This window comes from Danio aesculapii, chromosome 7, assembly GCF_903798145.1.
Source record: "Danio aesculapii chromosome 7, fDanAes4.1, whole genome shotgun sequence".
Taxonomy (NCBI): Eukaryota; Metazoa; Chordata; class Actinopteri; order Cypriniformes; family Danionidae; genus Danio; species Danio aesculapii.
Genome location: NC_079441.1, coordinates 12,737,253 through 12,764,170, shown reverse-complemented (window position 1 = coordinate 12,764,170; position 26,918 = coordinate 12,737,253). Strand labels below are relative to the sequence as shown.

Below are 26,918 nucleotides of genomic sequence, written 5' to 3'. Positions count from 1 at the left end.
CTGTATAATTGCATTACAATAAAAATCCTATAGTAAATACTATACTATAGACAATTACTTGGATAAAACTGTCGTAGTAATTATACTGTTGCTGTGGTACACCACAACTGTAGTAATCAAATTATTCAAGGCTTCAGTTTTCTACGCTATAATCACAATGTACCACAGTTTACACTAATGTTACAGTATTTATTACAGTTTATTGGTTTACTCTGCTGCAGTATTCTGTAGCGTTCATTAACAAAGAGTTATACACATTATACACTTTACTATGTGGTTCAAAAACATTATAAGTTACAATAGTTTTTCCCCATGCGGATATCTTCCAGACATCCCAAAACAACAGATAAAGCATACAGAAGCGTGGACGCATAGTCTACATTTATTATTCATTTATTTATTTTATTTATTATTTATATATTTATTTATTATAGAGGGGAAAAGAGCTCCACATTAATAACCGTCTAGTTTTGTCGCAAGGGTTGCATTTCTTTTTGTTCTGTCGATGAACTTACCATCAATAAACATTAACCACTGCTGCGCATCTCGATGTTTGCGTTATGGTTGTTTATTCTGCCGAAACGCCAGTAAAGACGTGGATTACTGCGAAACAAGGTGGAGATTTCATTACAGCGATTAAGCGGCAGGTTACGTTGTTTATATTCTTCTGGATTTAGAATAAGTGTGGTGGTGTTTGTATCTGATTTTTATATAACACATAAACATGTATACACATAGTTAGGCCTGTATATAATCTTTATTGGTGCTGACAAATGAATTATTGCGTTAAAAAGAAGCTTGTACATATGGAAGTTATTGAAAATGTTTAATACGTGCCACCATTTCTTCTGTTTTTCAGCCAGTTTCTTGAACATTCGCCCTTTGAGCTAAAACTTTTGTAAGTCTATAAAAGCTGTTCTGCCTTTTTTTTTTTTGTTTGTTTTGTTTTTGTTTTTAATTTTGGCTGATTTAAACAATTAGAAACAACATAAAACAGAAACATTTTGATGTTCTGATAGCAATTCTTATGTAGAAGAGCCACTTCCTGCACTCCATCTGAATTTCGCGCATCATCAATGATGTCACGTGAAAACAACCTTTTGCGGCTGAAGCCATCAAAATGATGTCAACAGAGAAGGACCACCTCTCCAATAGTAGACGCAAATGGTCAGATTTTGATTAAAGATTATCAAAACAAAAATTATAATAATGTTTTATTAATGTACACGGATTAATTGTTCACTGAAAGAATAACAATGTGCACTATAAAATAAAATAAAACCTGTAAATTTTTATTTCACGCAGACTTTAAATACAACATCTGAACAATGTCTTCTAAATGTAGCATAAGTGGAATAAAGCACTCCACTTCACGTCATGGCTGCATCACCAGCTCAGGTGTGCATAATTTCCTAAGCATTCAACTGACCCGTGTCAATTATTCCTTGCATAACACATTTATTCCAAGAAAGCCAGGCACATGTTACATTTTCAATGTTATGGCCCTTTAAATGTACTAAATTATTAATCATGAAGTATTTTGCTACTGGGATTTCTGGCATAAGTCATCATGGGAAATACTGCGGCTCGATCGCATGCGATAGATTAAAGATCATTATTCAGGTAGAAGTATTCCTGGAGGAAATGAGCGCACTGGCATGTACAATGAGCTCTTGTGATCATAAAAGCTAAAAATACAAGATCCTGACTGTGCATTACAAATATGTATGAAGTAGTCTATTTGATTGTCAAATTGTGTCCCAAAAGAAAAGAAAATCTCAAGGACAGAATAAGGGTAAAAGCTGCTATAAAAACAATAGTAGATTTAAAACAAGCATACAATACAGTTTAAAAAAACGTCACAGTCAGGTTAGCGCTAGGCTACTGTTAGTTGATTTATGACACTGGTGCCTAATTGATCATTTTACTACAGTGTCTTTCAAACCAGCCGAACCATACGCCGAACTATAGGCCTTCAAACATCATCATCTCAGCAACAAGATCATCAACTTCAACCATAAAACAACCATTTTTAATTTACCTTCTAAAACCACTCAAATAGAATCTCTCGAATTAAACCCCTGAATTATTAGCCCCCCTGTTTATTTTTCTCCCCAATTTCTGTTTAACAGAGCAACTGATTTATTTTATCTTTGCCATGATGACAATAAATAATATTTTACTAGATATTTTTCAAGACACTTCTATACAGCATAAAGTGACATTTAAAGGCTTAACTGGGTTAATTAGGTTAACAAGGCAGGAGTTAGGCAAGTTATCCTATAATGGTGGTTTGTTCTGTAGACTATTGGAAAAAAATATAACTTAAAGGGGCTAATAATTTTGACCTTAAAATAGTTCATAAAAAAAAAAACTGCTTTTATTTTAGCCGAAATAAAACAAATATGACTTTCTTCAGGAGAAAAAAATATTATCAGACAGTAAAAATTTCTTTGCTCTGTTAAACATCATTTGGGAAATATTTAAAAATGTAAAAAATAATAATAATAAAATAAAAAAAAATCTAAGGGGGTTAATAATTCTGACTTAAACTGTGCGTGTGTGTGTGTGTGTGTGTGTGTGTGTGTATATATATATATATATATATATATATATATATATATATATATATATATATATATATATATATATATAAGTATAAGTATAATCTTAAATAAGTATATATGTGTATAAAAAGTCTATATCAAGTAGTGATATGTATATCTACCGGTTTCATTCTTAAATCTTAAAGAATAAATGTCCCTGCTCCTCGTTCTAGTTAAATGACAGTAACCAAAGCATGATGGTCAAGAAAATATTTAGTTACCCTTTTTTCAACTTAAAAAAGATACTTTCACTATATTGTTCATTATGCAAATGTGTCAGTGGAGGTACTTTCATAACATTTCTACACAATCTATTTTGGGCTGTCTGCAATTTATTTATCATATTTTTTAGAAGTAAACATAATCCATAACTATGTATATTCTACATAAAAAAGGAAAATAATGTATTTAACATTTTAGGACATTTAGGCCCAATCCCAATACACCTTAGCCCTTCCCCTTACCCCGTTTTGTGCATTCACATGAAGGAGTAGGGGTGTCCCAATTCTCTTTAGCTTGAAGGTGTAGGGCTAAGGGGAAGGGCTAGATCGCCCTTTAAACAGAGATTTTTCAGGACCACTGTCAAAACCAAGGGGTACAAAATTTTCCCAGAATACACCATCTACACCGACAGCATGGCTGCATACGGAAGTAAGGAGATCCACAAATTAGTATTTTATTGTCATTATTACAAATTTTTACAACAAACTAACATGTTTTAATTAGGAATGCTTCGATCAGGATTTTTGCAGCCAGTAGAGTACCAATTCCTTGTCTGGGTGATCAGTCAATACTGATAAATACTTCAAGCTTTATAATGCATAAAGCACATTTTCTCTCCAAGTATGAACCTTAAGAGTAGATCTTGCCTTACCTAAGAGAATAAATGAAGGATACTGCATATATTATTTTAAACACGTCTCTTATAACCATTTAGGTGTGAACATGTCATGGCCAGAAGCAGCTTTACAGAAAATCATTCATTCATTTTACTTTGGCTTAGGCCCTTATTTATCAGGGGTTGCCACAGCGGAATGAACTGCCACAGAAAATATTAAAACAGATATAAAAATTGGTAAGAAAATGTATAAAATGCTATTTGAAAACACTGCAAATGACGAAAGAAGAATTCAACATATCTCAATCAAGAACAAGTTTGGAGTGCATATTTGATGCATAAGAAGTTAAAATGCACACCTACAAATAATATTTCCCTACTAAAAGGAAATGGGTCTATAAACTACTGTTTATTGCTATTAGTATGTTATAAGAAGTTATATTATTAAATATTCATGTTAAAAACATTTTTTAATGTTTTTTTTTTTTTTTTAATTAAAAAATTCCACTCAGCTTTTAGTGAACTTGGAATATTTTGTCAAAATTACTGAACTTTCTGCGATCATTTCATGAGAACGGCTAGATCGGCGAGTACTGATCGAGTCCTGAAATGTGATTATCGGCTTATCGATTGGAGCATCCCTAGATTTATTACATTCATGGGTGTTCATGTTTTACCATCATGCTTAAATAAAACGCTAATGCTAAAATAAAAACTATATATCTATAATCCATAATAAAAACTCCTGTACAACAGTCCAACAACATACTTTCACATCTGACACTCAATGACACTCGAATACCCTGTCAGAAAAGCCTAGTGATCCGGAATAACCTTTTTACAGTGTCTACTATAATGTTAATGTTGTTTTCTTGTGTTTATATAGATGAATATGGTCACGGTGTAAATACACACTACAGTTACGATCTTTTTGCCACATTATAGTGTTATGTTAACATGATATTGTTGCCTTCACTGATTTCCTGAAAATAAATACCAAAAAATAATGCAACTGGAATAACTACAGCAGTTGTGATCATCAATCTCATATGAAGTAAAAGATCAATGACATATGATGATGTGTGCAGGTGCCGTAGAGCTGTCCCATATCTTAGGGGTAAATTTTGAAGCCCTTCCACTTCACACTCTGTTTCAAGGGCCAAGGGGAATGGGTACAAAAATAGAATTGGTATTGGGCCTTAGACGAAGATAAAGAAATGTTCTTTGAAAAATAGATGCTTACAAAAATATCCCAAAAGTTTATGCCTAGTCACCATGTGCGGATAAGAAGCCTTTTGTCTAATTATCCATCCATTCATCAGTCCATTTGTCTATTCATTCATCCATCCATAAGTCCATTTGTCTATTTATCCATCCATCCATCAGTCCATTTGTCTATTCATCCATCCATCTATAAGTCCAGTTGTCTATTTATCCATCCATCCATCCATCCATAAATAGACAAATGGACCAGATAGATAGATGGATGGATGATTGGATAAATAGACAAATGGACTTATGGATGGATGGATAAATAGACAAATGGACTTATGGATGGATGGATGGATGGATACACAGACAAATGGACTTCTAGATAGACAGATTGATGGATGGATGGATAATAGACAGATGGACATTAGATAGATAGATAGATAGATAGATAGATAGATAGATAGATAGATAGATAGACAAATGGACTTTTAGATGGATAAAAAGACAAATGGACATTAGATAGACAGACAGACAGACAGACAGACGGGCAGGCAGGCTACTGATGGCTACTTCCAGCAGGATAACGCTTTTATGTCATAAAGCGCAAATCAGCTCAGACTGGTTTCTTGAACATGACAATGAGTTCACTGTACTCAAATAGCCGCCACGGTCACCTTGCTCAATCCAATAGAGCACTTTTTTGTGGAACTTTTATTTTTTTGCTTTCATAACTTGAAGTTTAGTGGAATTGTAATACACTCGGTTTATTATTAGTCAAGTCAATAACAGCTTGGTAAAACAGGTCGGATAGTACATGCATCCTATATGAATCGCTCAGTTTGGTCCATCTATAAAAAAATCATGAGCTGGAGCATTTTTATTAGGTGTATCTTTATATAAATGATTCAGTTTACTACAGCTAAGGCATAAAGTGCTTTCTAGTAGCTCAGAGGCTGAGAAGCAAAAAATACACCCTCTCTTAAGCTGCAAACTGTCATTTAAATATCACACACTCATCAGATATGAGCACGGCCATGATGGTTATGTATCTACAGCTATAAAGATTTTATGCTATCCATTATGCATAAAGAGTTAATTTATTCATGAGGGCAAAATGTGATTGTCCTCTGCCTTTGGATTCCTTTTCATAGGCGTCAGTGCACCTTGTGAATAGACCACTGCTTTGTGCCTGGAATATAAATAGACTGTGTGTGTGTGTTGATGTGTGCAAGTCCGTGTCCTCATATATATCCAATACATGTGCTCTAAATCAATCAGGGCTCCTTTTAACCTTTAAATTTGGCTAGCAAAATCACTAATGTAAAGTGACAAGTATATTTGTTCCAGTTAATTGCATTAAAAGTCTTAAACAAGACGCTGTTTGCTCCACAAAAGTAATTGTCAGCGCGGAGCTTCTCGGTCATAGCAGAACACCGAAAATAGCAAATAAATAAATAAATGATCTCATAAATCTTAGCAGGAGCTCCGCGTTTACACTCATGGCCATTAATACAAACAATGGGGTGTGCATTTGTTCCCGTGCACTCGCAGAATGTCCTCTATTTTTGTAACACCATTGTGCTCAAACATCTTCTTAATAAGTGACCTATATAATGTGCTACATAATAAGCATACATTGCGGGCTAGTTCAAAGGTCAAGAGTCACAAACTTTCATAAGTGCATGCAACTTTTTTGTCATCATCATTTAAAGCAGGGCTATTCAATTGGCGGCCCGTGGGCCAAACCAGGCCCCCGAGGCAATTTGTTCCGGCCCTCCAAATAGTGTGACCATAAATTTAGTTTAGTCGAAAAATGGTCGCTATAGTTACAGTATGAAGTGATGTGCGTCTGTTCAATACAGCATGAGCTGCAGTTGAAGGCTGCACAGAGCGTGAGTCACCAGCCAAAAACATTTGGATATGTTTGTAGAAAGGGTCTTTTGTACAATGCACTGATATTGTAAATAGAGATGCAATGATTAGCCGATGTCACTATTAACCCCGCTTTTATTCATTAAGGGCTTCTCAACGCCGCATTTCTGTTGCACGGAAAAAAGTTGCTGCAACTAAACAAAGTTATGCCAATACGCACACACATTAGATTAACTATAGCAGCAAGCCGTTTCCAAACTTTTTCATTTTCAAGTCCAAAGAGAGAAATGGACTATTATTTGTTTTTTAATTAATATTTTGTGCTGTATTTGGTTACTGAGCAGCAGTAAACAACACTTTAAAATATAAACAGTTTTTTTTTTTGTTATTTTCGAAACTATTCGTGTTTTAAGTTTAATAAATGCATAATAATGGTGATAACCGTGAAACCATGATTAATCTTCAGACTATATAATCGTACAACCAAAATCTATAATCGTTGCATCCCTAATTGTTACGCAGTTTAAAACATATCAAGTGAATGTGTCTGAATGTAGAAGAAGCCTACTTAAGCAACACACTGATTTTGTGCCTCGAAATGCAACATTTGAATATGCTTGTAAAAAAAAAGCCGCATTGTACAATGCATTGATGTAACGTAGTTTCAAAATACAACATATTAACGTTTTAATGTAGAAAAAGTCAATGTGGGTGTCTTTATGAGCACAAATACAAGGTATGGGCTCTTATATGCTGTTGTGTCATCACATATTGCAAGTCATATCTCTACGGCCCTCGTTTGGGATGCTTTTCCTGAATTTGCCCCCTTGACAAACTAATTCAATAGCCCTGATTTTAAGTGTTCATTTAAAATAAATTTTTTTTGTTTCATTTAAAAAAAACTGCTACATTAAAAATCTGTAACTGCTGTAAGTTTACTTTATATGGTAAATATCTCTAAACTGACTTTCCTATGCTTTTGTTTTAGTCTGTATTTTAATTATACATTTCTGTTAAACACAGCTGCTGTTTTTTACTATGGTTCTTCAAAAAAATTAAACAGAAAAATAACCTAAAGAACCATTTTTTTATTATAAAGATTATTGGAATAAAATGGCCACACTGTGGCTTAGTGGTTAGCGCTGTTGCCTCACAGCAAGAAGGTCGCTGGTTCGAGTCCCGGCTGGGCCAGTTAGCATTTCTGTGCGGAACTTGCATGTTCTCCCCGTGTTGGCGTGGGTTCCACCACAGTGCAAAGACTTGCAGTATAGGTGAATGGAATAAACTAAATTGGCTGTAGCTTATGTATGTGTGTGTGTGTGTGTGTGTGTGTGTGTATGGATGTGTGAAACTATGAAGTAACGCACTTGGGCTTATGATAACTTATGTGTGACTACTGAAGTGCCTTAGACATGGACAAACATGATAGTAAAGTGTGAAAAAACAAGCAAATATTTTTTTCAGCAAAGCATACCATACCAAACTGTTTTGAACCTTACAGCTCATTATTCAACTCTATTGTGATTCAGTTCAACACAGCATTGCAGAATGTGATACAGCTGTAAACATCTTTATAATGATGACCGTGCCATCATCCTTATTGAAAAAAAGTACAGATTTCTTAAAAAAAAAAATAATAATAATAATATATATATATATATATATATATATATATATATATATATATATATATATATATATATATATATATATATATATATATACACACACACGTTATATCTCGTTAACGCGAGACTCTTATCGCGCGATAAAAAATATCGCCGTTAATCTATTCTTAAAGTTTGGTTGGGAGCTGGGTCTATTCTTCGCAAGCTATGATGACTTTCACCTTGATATTTTAGCGCGGATGTTTACCTGACCGGTGAGCTGTCTGACAAAAAAAGTGCCCTTCTGATTCAAATCAGCAGGATGCCTGACTTTAACTGCAATTCGGCAGTTTCACTTTAAATCTTTAAATTCACTTTTTCATGAACATTTCATTCAAGCCCCTGTGACAAACTGGGGTATTAGACGCAAATAAAGAGTAAGGAATGGTGAAAATGTTATGGAATTTAATAACGCACGTCGAATTTAAAGAAAAAACTTCCGCATTTTGCAAGTGTGTGTGTGTGCGCGTGCAGTCCTTTACTGACAGCCGCATGTGTGGATCTTGTCGGAAAATATGGCAAAATGTCCTTCATGATGATAATAGTTTGATTGCGGTTTTACTTCAGTAATGCCACTGATATATGCAAACTCTACATGTCTTAATTCCGTTTCTGTTTAGTTCTAGACTTTAGTCGAATTAAGGTCATCAAAAATCGCTGTTTCGAGTTTATGTAGGCTTACAGTTCAAAATTCATATTTAACTGAATAAACAGTTAGTAAACACAAGTACATCTTATTGAACATAATTTATTTTCATCACCAATTATCATAGTAGAACAGTTTCTCAAGCAGTTTGTGATGCATTTTGGAAACAGGAGATGAGCCCCTGGTGTAATGCGCCACCTGGCTTGAGAAACCCGTTTTCAAAGACTTTTTATTTGGGTAGCACACACATAAAAATTTTATATATTAATATATTAATGACCTTTATCTCAACAATAGTGTAAATTAGGGAAAAATCTGATGTCCATCATCTTTTCAGTTGTATTTTTTTTATAACCAAACACATTTATATTGGATCAGAGCATCAAATAGCGGGACATGTACTCACAGGTGGTGGGCTTGTTGCAGTTGTGACCATGTCGAAAGTACTGCGGGTTCTCGATGACAGGAATGCGACTCATGCCGATCACAACAGCATCAGGTCCGGCATCGAGAGAGCAGGGTGTGACAATACCATGATTCACATGATGAAGAGGGCTCGCAGAGTCTTCCTCCACACTGATGACTGTCACTGGGCCTGCAGAACAAGCACAAGGAAACGATAAACATACTGTACAAGCAATGTGGGTGTCTGTGGATTTTATAAGGGCTTAATTCACCATTCTACAAATTAAGGCCTCAAATACGTCTTAAATGGAGCCTTTTCACAAGACTGTTATGATGGGTTTCATGTTCATCATTATCTTAAATCCTTGGATCTTTTTAATATTTAGATTTTTTAGGTGTATATTAATATTTAGGTTAGTTAGGTGTAACGTGTTCCCACAGTAACGTGTTATTGTATTCTAATTACATGTTTGGGGAATGCAGTAATATAAAGAATTGCATTTTAAAATTGTGTAATTTGATTAGTTACTCACTCAGTGAAATTTATAGTGAAAATACTTACATTACAAATATAGTTTGTAGTAGAAAAAATGCTTATTTTAAATCACGTTTTCTGCTGCAATGTCAGTTAATAATCATGCACTTTTAAGTTGCTGGAGAATGCAAGCTGAAATGGCTGCTGACAAGCATGTTTGCTTCTTCAAGTGGAAATACAGACATTACTTTGATTTCATTGAGCATAAAAACAAAAATATTGCTGTGAAATTCAGTCTATGTCCAGTCTCTACCTGCTTATAACTTGACCAGCAACCTGTTCAAGCACTTGAGGACAATACTCGTCACCAAGGAGGACACCAGTGCCAAAAACACGGCAGTCCAACTCAGCCTAAACAGGTTAAATTGGATTTTTGTGCAGGATTGGGAGTGAAGGGATCTTCTGAATGTGAAGAGAAGCGTAGCTGCTTGGGGAAATTCACAAATCTCAAATCGGGATGTGCATATTGCGTGCGCTCTCATTTCTCAGGCGCACCCGTTGAAAACCGCTAGTCATGTGACAAGAACTGACCAATCAGCTTCATACTTTCTAAAGAATATACACATTTAGGTAGACTAATTACCTCAGACAAACACAGAACACCCAAACACTGCAGTGCTTTTGCATACTATGGATGTCAATGGTTACAGGTATCCAGTTTCTTTCTAAATGTAATTACAATTCTAATTAAAAAACAAAAACAAACAGGTTTGGAACAAGTGAATGATGAGAGAATATTAAGAATTTAAAATTTTGGGCGAACTCCTTAAGTCTCTTGAATATGTCAAGCTGCTGTGATCAACCCTTTGTAATGTTTTTAAGTGAATATTAAATTACTGAAAGCTGCAGTTTATTTTGTATTTTTATAGATATATTATATAAGTAACTTCAAAGTAAAGTAACTAGTAATCTGATGACTTTTTTCATGAAGTCATTAGTAATGTAATCAGATTACAATTTTCAGTAGTAATCAGTAATTGGAAAGTAACTTACCCAACACTGTATTATATGTATTATATCATCTTTGCGTCAAAAAACCGCTTATGTGAGGTGTTACTAATGCAGCATCTATGGGGCAGGAAAATAAATTTGAAGTTCTTCTCTCTTCTGGCTGCCGTTATTATTATTATTTTTTTTCTTTTTCTGAAAATCTTGATAACACCATCGTGGAGTTTTTCTTTTATTATTTTAGCAAATAGGATTGTAAAAATTATTTGTTGTACTCTCCCATTCACTGCGCTCTAAGTTTACCCAACTTTGAAGACTTCTGCTACTGAGAAACCCAGAAATGTGATAAGGGGTCAATTAGAGCATAACTAGAGCCCTAGCCATATTAGAGCCATAGCATTAAGTGTTTTACAGTAGAGAATCTGATATTTCTTAGTATTTTTGTCATTAGACATTTTAAAACATCAGATACATTTACTTAAGATTCAAAAATGATGAACTGGAATAAATTAAAGGAGTTTCATATACTGTCAGAATAAAGGCACAATGCAAACCCGTCCACATCAAATGACACTTCAGACATTGTAATGTAAATGCTTACTGTGAGGGGTAGGTTTAGGTGTGGGCTAGGTGTAGATTATAATAACTCTAAAAGGTAGTTTTGGGGTTTGGGAAGGTATGGATGTTAATAACACTATTTAAATGGTAATTTTATTAATTATACAAATAATTGGACAATCCAATCCTATCTAATCCAATAAGAGGAAGTGGCAGTGGCAGGGATGCATTTTAAAATATATCTGTTAATTAACATTTGCTAAGTGTTTTCGGTTTATTTATGATTGTGAATTGCATTATGGGATGTTAATCTCTGCTCTGTCGAATTTTGATGTTGAAAATGCAGCTCTACAGGTTAACGAAGAAACTTTTATTGACATTTTAGTCGTTTGAAATAATATAATGTATAAGAAATAATATATACAGAAATAAGTGTAACAGAAAATGTACTGGCAGTATATTGCGAAGGTTTTGTACCTTACAATATAATACCAACTCAGACAATATATCACTTTAAACTATTAAAAATGTTAATAAAAGTCACGATTTCCAACTTTTCAGAGTTAAAAGTTGTTGGAAGATAGATCAAGATCCCATAATGCAATTCAAAAGCATAAATAAATAGGGGAAAATTCAAAATAAAAACATGAATCACAAAATACAGAAAACATATTTACTAATATTTTTTAATTTATTTATAATACATATTTATAAATATACTAGTAATATATTTGCTAGTTTATGAATATATTTTACAGCCTAGGATACAAAATGTGCATTATAGTTGTACCTTTATAGGAGGATATTTATATTTAGAGAAGTTATTGGTGTTTTTGTTCTCATTTCGCTTCTTGATTTGGTCTTAAAGGCACAGTATGTAATATTTGCCAGTAGAGGGCTTGTATTCACAACAAACAAAGCTTTAGTTTAATGACGCAGAGAGAGAGTATGGATAATGGGAGTTGGGGTCTTTATTACATCCTACGGGACTCCTACAGAAATCATGTTGATGGATGAGTTAAAGTTGTCAACACTTACTACAATGGTAGTATGGAGCAGAGTAAAACTGAAAGCTGTCGAAGTGAAACAATTGCTGAGGAGAGACGAGCGTGACCAGGCATAAAAAGAGCAGAGCTTTTATTATGCCACAGTCCACTACTTCCAGTTTTTCAGCTTGTGATTGTGTGGAGAATCAGCTGTTTTTAGCAAACTAAATACATTTTAGGCTTCTGTTATAATGCTGGTCTGTGCAGTTGAATAAAACACAACATATTAAAGCATATTGGTGTTTGCTTGTTTTCTAGAAATCTAGGGTGTGTGACGTCATCAGCGTGAACACACAGCACACTCTCTATCTCACTAGTTAAAATAGCATATTTCTCTGGATTTGAACATTCTTTGAAACATTTGGGATAATACAAAAGTACATTAGTCAGTAAAATGTATAACACTGTTCTACAGTGTCAACAAATGCTGGGTTCCACACAATTCATTCATAATGCCTAAACACAAATCAGTTAAGCTAACTTAATTGTTTTATTTTCAATCCTCTTAAATTTGTAAAAACCATTAAGTTATCTTAATTGTTTTGTTAAATCCACTTAAATTTGTAAAAACTATTAAGTTGTCCCCTAAAACTGTTGTTTGAACAAGCAGCAAAAGCCATTTTTTGAGTGTAGTGTTTTGTGGCTAAAAGTCTTGCATTGACCTCCATTAAACCTGCAGAAAGCTTGTGAATGTTACTGAAAAGCATTGGGAAAAAAGGGATATTTTACCACAACCTCAGTCTTTGTAAAGAATCAAAAGAGACATTACACCAGCTAAACAAGCTGACTAAACAAGCTTCAGCTCATTTCACAACACAAAGCCTTTTGAGTGACTTCACAAGGCTACAAAGATGTCTAAAACACTTTCATCAAGTTTACTTATTTATTCACTGTGAAACGGCCATGGTTTGAAATGTTCCACCAGTGAGAGAAAGAGCCATTGGTCTGAATCGGAAAAGGAGGGTTGTAAACATGCAATTTTCAGCGAGTCTTAAAATCATTTGTTCTTTAAATGCACTTTTAAGACCAGTCTGAAGAAAATCAACAGCAAAGTGCAATGGAAGTATTGCAAATAGTGTTTAAAGTCTGCATGAACCGGAATCTGTGACCACAAATGGAATAATAAATGAGAAAACAGTGGGCGTGGCTTGTTTTTCTTCTACTGTGAGCTTCATGGATGTAGTAAAGTAGACATTTCATTCAGAAAGATGGGGAAAAGGGTTTTGGGGAGAGTTATTACAACCTAACAGACACCTCCTCCTCACCATTTCTGTTTGTTGTCAAAACTGACAGTTGGAGGGGCTATATATATATTGGCTATATATTATGATATTCAAAGATGAATTGTTCACCACAAAACTAGCAGTGTGAGCTTACAAAATCATATGGTTAGTTTTGATTTCATTTGTACTTTAAACCCTATTAATTGGAAAATTATTCCCATTTGTCAGAATGACTACTGGGATATTACTCTTTCAACCTAGTGTGCTGTACTGCTGTCTGCATAGAGTGCTTGAGTTCTACAACCCACAATTAAGTTTTAATTATGTGATGTTATCCCAAAGTCAATGGAGTTTCAAATAGATTTTTAGAAATAAAATTCTTAAGTCAGAGCTCAAGATATTTTCACAATTTTGTGGTTTTATTTATTTATTTTTTAAGTTAATCCTTGCTTAAAGTTGACTTTAAGGTCATACAAACTTAGTTTTAGTTCAGGCTTTAGGTTTTAGGCTTCAAAATCCTAGTTTTGTGAAGATAAACTAGAATGAAACATGTAAGAATCTTAGGGCTCTATTTCTGAAGTCTAAAGCGCATGGTGCAAAAGCAGAAAGGGCATGTCTGAATCCACTTTTGCTTTTTTAAGGATGGAAAAATATGCTCTGCGCCGCGGCACATGGTCTAACAGGGTTGTGCTTATTCTCTTAATGAGTTATTGGTGTGTTTTAAGCACAACGTGCATTAAACCAATCAGAGATTTATCTCCCATTCCCTTTAGGAGTCAGTGCTTTGCACCATGGCACATTCGCTATTTACATGGCAGACTTTATAAGTGGAAAAACTGAACGCTTTACTAGCGAGAAAACCATTAAACAGACTATCTGCAGCTCAAGGATAAAGAACGAGCCTCCTCCATTCAGCCTCTTTACTTTCTCTTTACTTTTACTCTTTACTCCTTTACTTTCGTGGATAAAGAAAACATTGTTGCTCCACTGAATACATCCATTAGCCTACATCTTTAATTTCATTTGTTAAGCACAAAGATTTGTTTTAAAACTATTTCTAATTTCAGTTCTAATTTTTAGCAAACGAATAAATGAACAATAATAACGAAGTGTGGTCACAAAACACACGTCCTATTCTTATGCCCCATAAGGTGATGCATATCTCCAAAACCTGACAGGTGGACAAATGTAAACTTGTTTTTATTAAAACAAATATAAAAAATAATCAGCTAAAAACAATAACATTATACAAATGACAATAGTCATGAATAAACTGAAAAAAGCACCCCAAGACGAGGCATGGAGGCAGTGGTTTTTAAATTTATTTAAAAAAAAAAAAGAATAATTTTTGTAACATTTTAATCTGTTTGTGTATTGCTGTACATCCTGGACTTTAGACCAGCTTTTAGTTGGTCAAGGGCGCAGTCTATTTCAGTTCCTCTAAAAATAGCAACACACCAACAATGCACCTTAACACACCTCCTTTTCACCCATGTGTCCACAAGGCGGTGCGAATGAATTTGATATTCATACAATGTGATGCAAAATGTAAAAATTACAGTTGTGCTGGTCTGAAAATAGCAACAAATTGCGCCATAGATGTCTTGCATCAGGTGTATGATAACTTTTGTTAGGTATAGAATTGTTTTGCCATACTTAAAAAGCTAATGCTAACATTCTTCAAGAAAAATAGGAAAAAAAGAGGGTTGTTGTACAAAATGGTCAGAGCTGCAGCACTTTATACACACACACACACACACACACACACACACACACATACACACATACACATACAAATGCCTGGTAAAATACAAATGTTTATCTCCAGTAGCTAATCAAAATACATATTAGTATTGTTTTCTCGAAGATACTTGTGTTGGCTGATGAAATGAAAATATATTCAAACACCACTCTTTTGTCCTCTAAATGTTTTCTTTTTCTTATCTTAGGTCTTAACATAAGATATGATACATAAAATTAGATTTATTTTTGCTAGTTTGTATTATGGAAGCTAATCTTAAACCCCAAGTAAAATCAAAGTTCACAAAGCTTCTTTTCACATTGTTATTCTTATATGAATTATTAATCCATGCAAGTTAATCCACTGGAAAAAAAAGTTTATTTTGGTAATCTTCAGTCAAAGTCTGACCATTTGCTTCTGTGTCTATTGTGGCAGTCCTTCTGCTAACGTCCACCTTACTGTTAGTTTGCTATGAAGAAATGATGTGTGGAAGGAAGCCCAGAGAAAATATAGCTACTATTTAAAATAAACAAAGTTTAAATTAACTGTACGTAATTTGCCTTAAGCATGGGTTATAACTAACCCTCTTTCTGTTACAACTTGCCCTGCAGGTGTAAATAGTAACATTTTTACTCCTGGCACTTTTGGCAACACTGCACAGAAACCATAGGTTTGGCGATCATACTTTCAGTGCTCATTTGTAGGAGAGGCTTGTGTTTTGTTGGTAAAAAACAAATGGTTTGTCTAACCCCAGTACTTTGTTTATTATTTGACCAAAACCAAAAAGTGTCACTTTGTGCCCCGCTCTCCCCTACTCCCACACAAATACTGACTGAAATACAAGCATTTATCTCCACTAGCTAATCAAAACACATATAAGTATTGGTTCCTCCATGAAGGATACTTGTGATGGCTAATAAAATGAAGATATATTCAAACACTTCTTAAGTCCTTCTGTACTTTAAATGATTTTTATAAGTTGGCAGCTCAGTAAGATTTGGAACTGAGTTTTTGTCACATCCTGTGAATTTCAACAGGCAACATCAGAAATAATAGTTCTTCAGCAAATCAATAAATCTCACCAACTCTTGTGCCAGTAGCAGTTGAAGAGATCTTTTTTTTCTCACCTTGACTGTCTCAGGATTATGGAGCATTGCCCGGACCTGTGAGGTGTAACCCTGCAAATACAACCATAGGTCCAAGGTGTGTGAAGTCGTGCCACAACAGCAGAGCCAGAGGCAGGACACAAACACACATACTGAAAGTGACACGACTTGTTTATTTGTATTGTGTGATGAGTTTGTTAGATTCCTGTGGTGTGTTACAGAAAGTTTCTCATCTTGGGTCTTAACATAAGATATGATACATTAAAGTAGGATTTTTTTTTAAGGAAGGAAATCTTAAAGTCCAAGTGAAATCAAAATTCACAATGTTTTTTTACATTGTTATTCTTAAATAATCTTTATTCTATAAATCATTAATTAAAGGATAATCCACTGGAAAAAACTGTTTGTTTGGTAATCTTCAATCAAAGTCTGACCATTTGCTTCCGTGTTTGGAGTGACGGTCCTACTGCTAACGTCAACCTTGCCGTTAGTTTGCTATGAGGGAATGATGTGCAAAAGAAAGCCCCACCCCCCTACTCAATATTTTGTTTCAGTTGAAAGTACATCAACATCAATGAATAAGTTTTAGAGACTTTAAAGCACAGGTGTCAAAGCCAGTTCCTGGAGGGCCGCAGCTCTGCACAGTTTAGTTCCAACTCTGCTTCACCCGAGGTCCAACACTCTTACCCGTAGGTTTCAAATAAGCCTGGACTGAATTAGTTTGATCAGGTGTGTTTAATTATGGTTTAAAATAAACAGTGCACAAAATATACTGCCACTGAGAAGAAACTGTTGAATAAAGCCATTATTTCCATCATACTATATCTAAAGTAGGGGTGTCCCAATTCTCTTTAGCTTAAAGGCATAGGGCGAATTCCCATTCCCCAATTTTACTCCTTAGCCATTCCCCTTGAGAATTGGGTAGGGGTGTCCCAATTCTCTTTAGCTTAAAGGCGTAGGGCTAAGGTAAAGGGGTATACAGCCCTTTGAAAGGAGATTTTTCAGGACCACACTTGAAACCAAGGGGTAAGAACATTTCCCAGAATACACAGCCACAACACCAGCATGACTGCACCCGGAAGTAAGGAGATCCACAAATTAGTATTTTTTTGTCATTATTACGTATTTTTACAACAAGCAAACACATGTTTTAATACATTCCTAACCAAGTTCATAATTTACTGTCATGCTTTAAAACAATGCTAAAATAAAAACCGCTAAATTTCGCTATCTATAATCCATAATAATAACTCCTGTACAGCAGTCCCACAACATTCTGACACTCGATGACACTGGAATATTCTGTCAGAGAAGTCTAGTGGCTGGGAATGACCTTTTTACAGTTTCTGGCATAATGCTAATCCTGTTTCTTGTGTACATAGATGAATATGGCCACTGTGTAAATACACAGTACAGTTATGATCTTATTGCCACATTATATTGTCATGATAACATAATATATACCTTCAGTGATTTCCTGAAGATAAATACCAAAAAATAAAGCAACTGGAATAACTACAGCAGCAAAATTCTAAAGCTCTTCCCCTTAACACTCTGTTTTAAGGGCCAAGGGGGATGGGTAGGAGTACAAAAATAGAATTGGGATTGGGCTTTAATGGTGTTTTGTAATAACCTTTGTCCTATATGTGGTTGTAACTGAAATTACCATGGTTACCAAATATTTTAAAGGGGAAATGAAGGACTCAGTCAAGTTTACATCATTTTGTAAATCGATTTCCACTTTAATGGAAATATATATAACATACTGGATTAATGTAAGCATTTACCAGAAAACGTCATGTGTGGCGCCACCATCTTGGAATATCACTGTGTCTGACGTCACGGGGTTGGTTCAGTTCCCTCAGCTTAATAGATACAGTGGAAATAATGGACTGAAGACGGAGACTGCAAAGCCTAATTTAAGCGAATGCGTGAAGTTGTGAATGTAGAGCTGGTGTAAGTAAAAGCGTCTGATGTGTCTAATATAAATATATTTATAGTTATTCTATTTTTCTTTTTTCCCCTTTTAATTACCGATCATTTGATGTGCTTTGGTCCACTCTCTGTATTATGCTGCCTGACTGCCTGTATGGGTTTTAACCATGGTTTTAACCAGGTCCGGTGCTGACGTAATGATGCGGGTAATTTCACTTTTAACTACTACAGCCCTTCACCTCTGCTCGTGTTCAAACCAAACTAAGGTCGGTGCTGTTTTTCACATGGCAGGTTTACGTGCTTCATACATGTTGAGAGATCGAATTGATCAAATTGAAGATAGAATATGTCTTGACATAATCCACAAAGACGTGACTTAATAAAGTGTGAAGTCATGTATCATTTTAATTGTTGCATTAGTCTGAATGTAAATCCCCTCGTCAGGTAGAGCTGGAGCAGCGTGAGAGACTGGACCAAAGCACATCAAATGAAAGGAATGTGCAAAAGAAATATACACAACTTAAATGCTTGTATTTGTTGTACTTGCACCAGCTCTGCGATGCGTGTCCACAACTTCATGCATTGGGTTAAATTAGGCTGTCCAGTGTCTGTGTTTAATCCGTTACTACCATGGTTGAAACCCATACAGGCAGTCAGGCAGCATAATAGAGTGGAGCAAAGCGCATCAAATGATCGGTAAATAAAAGGGAAAACAAACAATAGAATAAATTTATTTATATTAGACCCACATCTGATGCTTGTATTAGTTAAATTAGGCTTTGCAGTATCCATGTTCAGTGCTTTACTTCCCTTGTATCTGTTCAGCTGAGGGAACGGAACCAACCCTGTGACGTCAGACACAGTGACATTCCAAGATGGCGGCACCCTAGGTCTAAAAGCTATAGTAAAAAATGTTGTTTTCTGCTAAATGTTTACATTAGTCGAGTTTGTTTAATATATTTCCATTAAAGTGGAGTCCAATGTACAAAATAATGTAAACTTGACTGAGTGCTTCATTTCCCCTTTAAGGTAAAGATCTTTCTGTAATAAACCCGCTTGATTTCTCTAAACCCCTCCTTTCTGAGAGCCTGCTCTGCTTTGATTGGACAGTTGGCAATATTCTGCTCTGATTGGACAGATTCAGTCTATTGTGATCTATCTATCTATCTATCTATCTATCTATCTATCTATCTATCTATCTATCTATCTATCTATCTATCTATCTATCTATCTATCTATCTATCTATCTATCTATCTATCTATCTATCTATCTATCTATCTATCTATCTATCTATCTATCTATCTATCTATCTATCTAAATGGTAACCATCTTTTGTATCATACCTATCATATCCATCTATCTATTTATCTATTGTATTTATCTATCTACCTATATATTCCATCCATCCATCCATTCATCCATCCATCCATCCCAGATGTTTTATTGAAGGTATAATCCACCAACTGCAATTTGCTAATCGTCTAACATCATTATATATAGTGTCTGAACACTAAACAGCTAAACAGGCCAATATAATACTCTTAATAACTATCATTCCCTTCAATTTTACAAATGTCTCATTGTCTGAACTGGTGCACTCTCCACTCACTGCCTCCACTAGCTGATATGGTGAAAGAGAGCACGTAGTTAAAAGTAAACACCACCCCATGAACAGAACCACACGTCTTTGTGTTTGACATTTAGTGTCCTACTGAGAAATGCTGCTTCTTGGCACAGAGTAAATCTGAGAGTTCGATATTAAACATTTCGCTGTAACTCTTGGTGTTCCCAGTCAAATCTCACTCCAAGGGATACAGACCCACCGATATTGATGGTCCTTTACCAAAAAGGCTATAGAAGATTTATGACACCTCCATTGGGCGGATCATTTATTTTGTTTATGATTATATAAAAAGCCTTTAAGAGAGAAGCAGGAGCATATTTTATTCTGCAAGAATGCTAAATTCACCATATGCACCACAAGCTTATTTTTGTCTTTAGCAAATGGAGGTAATGGGCTGAGACTAATGAAACGTCAAGGTCACAATCTGCCCTAAAAATAAATAAATATGTTTTTAAATATTGTTTTAGAAGAAAATAAGCACATTTTAAAAAAAAAAAATCTGATTTGAACGATTCAATAGTAATTCAATAGTAGATTCTCATTATTATCATTATGAAATTGTCAAAATTAGGTTGAATTACAAGTACAACAAATACATTCATGATCACTAGGTATATTTTATATGCCACTTAAATTATATAACATGACTTTTAGGATAGTAATTGTGCATAGTTGTCATCAAATCACTGTTATTTTGTTGACGAAAATTTTTTGTCCTAATTTTCATGACAAACAAGTTTCTATCGACGAAAACTAAGTAAAAAATTAAGTGATGATGAGGACAACTATAATAAAAATGTACTGACATTTTCATTGACTAATAAAAATAACTCTTGTAGATTGTACATCAAAGGTATTAAATCGTTCAGTCTTAAATTCATATGGTCATGGCATTGATTTTAGTGAGGACCTGTTTCCTCACGTGTTTCAGTATAGCTGCGGCTACAGTTTAGCTAACCTGCTAACTCGTGCTGTTAACACGCTGTCTGCATCTGCCAAAGTCGTCATAACAACAGCTAGTGTACCTGTACAACAAAACAAAACTGCTTTATTCAGGACGTCATTCAGTGTTAGGATGTAATGATACTGTAGTGCTATAATCTTCACTTATCTGTGAGTCAAGATAACGAAACTGCCTTAAAGTGAAGCCCACATTTTACATATTATCAATTATATAAATAAACAATATAATGGTATACTGTATTTTTTAATGAGACTGTTTTATTTAATTTTAGGTTTAAATAATTTGTATAAATAATTGTATCCAATGTTTTAATTAAATTAAATATATTTTAGTCAACTAAATATAGAGTACATTTAGTCGACCAAAATCTTATGAAATTTAGTTAACTAAAACTGAAACGATTCAGAAGACTAAACTGTGACGAAAACTAAAATGGAATTTTAGTCAAAAGACAAAGACTAAAACTAAATCAAAATTTTCACCTAAAAAGACTAATACTATAAATGTATTTTTTTTAAACTGTATAGGTTTTTATAATTGAATATTTATTGGATTTTGATATTAAATATCGCCAGGATTTGCTCGCAAAATTATGAATGAGATGTCATGAAAAAAAAGTAATGTTTTACTGCTGACACAGGTTATACAGTAGTTGATCATACCCATGGATGCATGTTATCTACAGATTAAAGGGCACCTATTTTACCCCTTTTACAAGATGTAGGATAAGACTCTGGTGTTTCCAGAATGTGTCTGTAAAGTTTCAGCTCATATAATTTATTATATGATGTTGAATCTGCTCGTTTTGGTGTCTGAGGACAATAAAGTAGCTGTACATTATAGCCTGTTGCTTTAAATTTAAATGAGCTGCTTTTCCTCGCTCACCGCTCTGATGTCCGTGTCTGCTTCTCATGCGTTATGTCAGATAAACAGTCGGCAGTGATGGAGACAGACAAGTATGAAGCTAATATAAGGTCACTAGTCAAAAGTAAGTTTATTTGATGTATTTGTGGTGGAGTTTATTCAAGCCTTTCTGAAATGATGAGTCTCACACAAGTGATGTTTGGATGAAAAACATATGCATGTTTACTGACACTATGCGGCCAGGGTGATTATGTTGGTTAAAAATTACATGCTGATTTTACTCTCTTTATTATAAACATGCTCTGTTTTTAAAACGTTTTAAACTTCTAAAACTAATTATTAAGGAGCAGCTAATCACAGAGAGTTGTAACATATGTTTTAATGGCAGTTTCTTTGGCAAAAAATGTTCTGTGGGTGGGTGGGGAAAACCGCACTCCAATGTTCAATGTTTTGGATCTTATTTTAATGTCACAGAAACACAAAAAGTCCCGTTTTTTTTAAATGTTTTAATCCCCCAGTATGACAATGGACACACTACGACATTGTGTGTGACTCATCGTTGCAACTACACAACAAATGCATCAAATACTCATTGGTAAAGTTCTTACTGTAGTATTTCTCACAAACTTTATGTGAGATCTTCTTACTTCATGTCTGTCTGTTGTCTGAAGCAGTTGAGGGAGAAGATTAAGGCACACTGACAGGCACGTGGGAACGGTGGGTGGAGAGGACTAGTCTTAAAGGCCCAGTACACAAAAACAGCAGCAAGCTGTTTTGGGCTATAAAATACAAACTACTGAAAGCTATAATAAATAATCTGATGGGTGTTTTGAGCAGAAACTTTACAGACACATTCTGGGGAAACAAAAGACTTTAAAACTGGAAAAAGGGGTAACTTAGGAGCCCTTTAAATTGACTGCAGCTACAAAGATAGGAAAATCACTAACAGCTTTTGACTGAGTTACTTTTGTAACAAGACTCATTCACACAGAACGCATTTTTGCTTCTAAAACTAACATTACCAAAAAAGTTTGTTTTATTACATGCTTCAGTGAATCAAATTCATGTATTTATTTACATCTAGTTTGTTAAAAAGTTGTATTTAAGTTGTTTGTGTTTTGTGGGATATTTAGTGTACAGTAACTTCTAAATAGCCATTTCAGAGGGTACTGTCGGTCAAATATACATTGTGCATCTAATTTTACTTTGCTTATAGGTCAAATCTAGATACAAACAGCTATTTTACAAGAAAAGTGTCGTGTGAACACTCTAGGTCTGCCGGTTTCAGACTGCTGAATAATTCTTGCATAGACTGATTGGGATGGTCAAATGTACGCTACCTGACAAAAGTTTTGTCACCTATCCAAGTCTTGGGAACAACAAATTATAACTTGACTTCTAGTTGATCATTTGGCATCAGAAGTGGCTTCAATGCCTCCTCCTTCATAGTACCCCAGACCCCTGACTTTGCTTTGACAAAAGTCTTGTCACTTAACAGAAATAATGAACAGTATAGAATATAAAGTCATGGTGCAGTGGAAAAAGAATTAATATTGTGTATGACACCCATGAGCCTGGAGGACTGCATTCATACATCTCTGCAATGACTCAAATAACTTGTAGGACTCCCAGAGTTCATCAATATTCTTTGGATTCATCTTCAATGCCTCCTCCTTCATCTTACCCCAGACATGCTCCATAATGTTCATGTCTGGTGACTGGGCTGGCCAATCCTGGAGCACCTTGACCTTCTTTGCTTTCAGGAACTTTAATGTGGAGGCTGAAGTATGAGAAGGAGCGCTATCCTGCTGAAGAATTTTCCCTCTCCTGTGGCTTGTACGGCAATGGGCAGCACAAATGTCATGATACCTCAGGCTGTTGATGTTGCCATCCACTCTGCAGATCTCTCGCACGCCCCCCATACTGAATGTAACCCCAAACCATAATTTTTCCTTCACCAAACTTGACTGAATTCTGTGAGAATCTGTGAGTTCATGCAGGTTGCAATAGGTCTTCTGCAGTATTTGTGATGATTGGGATACAGTTCAACAGATGATTCATGAAAAAAATCCACCTTCTGCCACTTTTCCAAATGTTCAACTAGTAGTCAAGTTACTATTTGTTGCTCTTACAACTGGGATCGACAACAAGACTTTTGTCAGGTAGTGTATATTTATATGGTCTATTATTGTAATTATAATATATATGATGTATAATTAATACATCTTGTTTTGCCGTCCTTCAGGAGGGAATAAGTGTTAATTAGGGGAGTCAATTCACCCCAAACCCTCCTGTAATTTGCACCCTGGACTTACTAACTTGACGGTCTAAAGCAAAACTACACCTCAACATGCGTAATTCCCAATGTTTCCAGTGCAGATAGATGAGGAAATCTAAGCAAGCACAAAACAAGCACAGGCGCAGCTTGATTCCTTCCTACACTAACACACACGCTCTCCTGAACTCAGCCGCAATGAAAAAATAAAGAGCTGCTTTCATCAGTCAGACTCCGACCATTTAAACAGAGGGAGGTGCGATAAAAATTGATAACGTTGCATCATCCTGGCCGGTCGGGGGTGGGCCACAATTGAGCGAGGGGCCATTAAATATTTACCTTTTATTACAGAGGCGCAGGGAGCGAAACAGAAACATGTGATCATTCAGACACTTGACAGTAAGACTGCTATCGATCAGGTTATGGTGAAGCCGCATGACTTCACTGATCCAACAGCGTTATAAAAAAAATCTCTACTCAACGAAGCGCATTCAAAACCCTCAGCGGCAGGTCCAGATGCTGCCAAAATACATGTGGACTGTTACCATGCTAAACTCAAATACTACATGTAGAAGAGCTGAATGTTGATTCTAAATGCTGCAAATGGTCTGACAACAAAAGCAATTTATTAGTTTATAGATGCCTTGGCGTTTCAGTTAATTGTTTATTCTAGATAGTCAATGGCACATGTTGCTAATTCAGTGGTAAATGTGCTATGTAGAGATAACATACACTGTCATGGAAAGGCATAGCAGGGTAACCATAGAAACTATGGTTAACCTGGCCTTATTGGCTCCATTTAAAAAGGCTTTTTGAAACTGTCATTTTGACGACACTTGCTATGAAAATAAGAAAAGAAATCTGTTATAATTTAATTATTATTAATTGATTCATTTATACAAATGTTGGGAAAAGAACATATTAGTGGCTATTGGCTATATACCTAATACTTTACTAGTACCGGGTTGCACCCACTTTTGCCTTCAGAACTGCCTTAATCCTTCATGTCATATATTCAACAAGGTACTGGAAATATTCCTCAGAGATTTTGGACCATATTAACATGGTAGCATCACGCAGTTGCTGCAGATTTGTTGGCTGCACATCCATGACGCGAATCTCCCGTTTCATCATATCCCAAACATGCTCAATAGGGTTGATATCTGGTGACTGTGGAGGCCATTTGAGTACAGTGAACGTATTGTCATCTTCAAGAAACCAGTCTGAGATGATTCGTGCTTTATGACATGGCGTGTTATCCTGCTGGAAGTAGCCATCAGAAGATGAGTACACTGTGGCCATAAAGGGATGGACACGGTCAGCAACAATACTCAGGCGGGGGTGTTGACATGATGCTCAATTGGTACTAATGAGCAAGCTTAACTGGCGCATTAAGCAAACGGTGGTCATGCCACCCTTTTGCAGACGAAAGTGAAGGGTTGGAGGGGTGCTGTTGAGTCTCCATGCCGCCCCTTGAAAGAGACCGGCGTTCGTGCTGCCCTTTCGTGGACGAAAGTGAAGAAGGGGAGGTTGAGTCTCCATGTCGCCCCTAGCAAGATGCCGCCCTGGGCGATCGCCCACATTGCCCATGCCTTAAGCTGCCACTGGATACAAGGCAGGTTGTATCCATGCTTTCATGTTGTTGATGTCAAATTCTGACCCTGCCTTCTGAATGTCGCAGCAGAAATCAAGACTCATCAGGCCAGTCGACGTTTTTCCAATATTCCATTGTCCAATTTTGGTGAGCCTGTGTGAATTGTAGTCTCAGTTTCCTGTTCTTAGCTGACAGGAGTGGCACCCGGTGTGATTGTCCTGAGCATGTCTCCATGCCTAAATGCATTGAGATGCTGCCATTTGATTGGCTGATTAGAAATTTGCGTTAATGAGCAGTTGGAAAGGTGCACCTAATAAAGTGGCCAGTGAGTGTATGCACAGTTCATTTTCTTAAAATCATCTATTTTGATTAGAATTTTATTTCATTTTTAGTTCTTAGTTAACATGTAAGGGTTAAAACTAATTTTAAATTAAAGACATGTCCAGTTTACTATGATGATAAAAATTCATGAAACCAAATATTATTATTATTATTATTAAATTTTGTTGTTGTTATTTTCAATATTATTAATAATAGTAGTATTAATATCACTTGTTTATTATTATTGTTATATTTTTAATTTATTTACTTATTTATTTTTTATTTTATTAATTGTATTATTATTTTTATTGTATTTTATTGTTATTATTTAAAATAAACCATAATAATATTAAGAATAACACTATTTACACACACACACACACACACACACACACACACACACACACACACACACACACACACACACACACACACACACATATATATATATGTTATTATTTTTAATAATAACAGTAATAACATGCAAGTTTTTTTTTATATCTTTGTAAAATTTCACCTTCACATTACAGTAAACCCTAAACGAAAACCTAAAATAGTGCGTTTGCTCAATCAGACTCAATCAGACACAGTGCCAGAGGCCAGATTGTAATTATTGTCTGATTCTCCTCAAGTCGTGTCACACATGCTTACATAACATCAGTCAAATCAGCGGCTCTTTTTTAGCTCTCCAGTTTTAATTCGACACACAATTTCTCGGGTGAACAAAGAGATTCATTAAAGCCAAAGAAAACCCACACACACACAGAGACCCCCAGAAATACTATTAAATGGTAATGCAGCTGTTAATCCCATCACAGGAACAAAGCGACAAGCGCAAAGAGCAAACAAGCACAAATTGAGAACAAAAATAGCGAAAGCGCGAAACCCTTCATTTAATAATTCAGCAGTTGTTAAAAATAAATAGCATTTTTGTGAC

The 26,918-nt window shown here is 35.2% G+C and overlaps 1 protein-coding gene across 2 annotated transcripts in view; it reads right to left on the bottom strand.

Annotated features, from left to right (window-relative positions):
* ntrk3b (neurotrophic tyrosine kinase, receptor, type 3b) overlaps positions 1 to 26,918 on the bottom strand; it is a 285,287-nt gene that overhangs the window by 59,098 nt on the left and 199,271 nt on the right. For both annotated transcript variants that reach the window (XM_056461059.1, XM_056461060.1), the window contains one exon: positions 9,248 to 9,436. In XM_056461059.1, the coding sequence (XP_056317034.1) occupies positions 9,248 to 9,436 (189 nt within the window). The remainder of the gene's footprint in view (positions 1 to 9,247; positions 9,437 to 26,918) is intronic.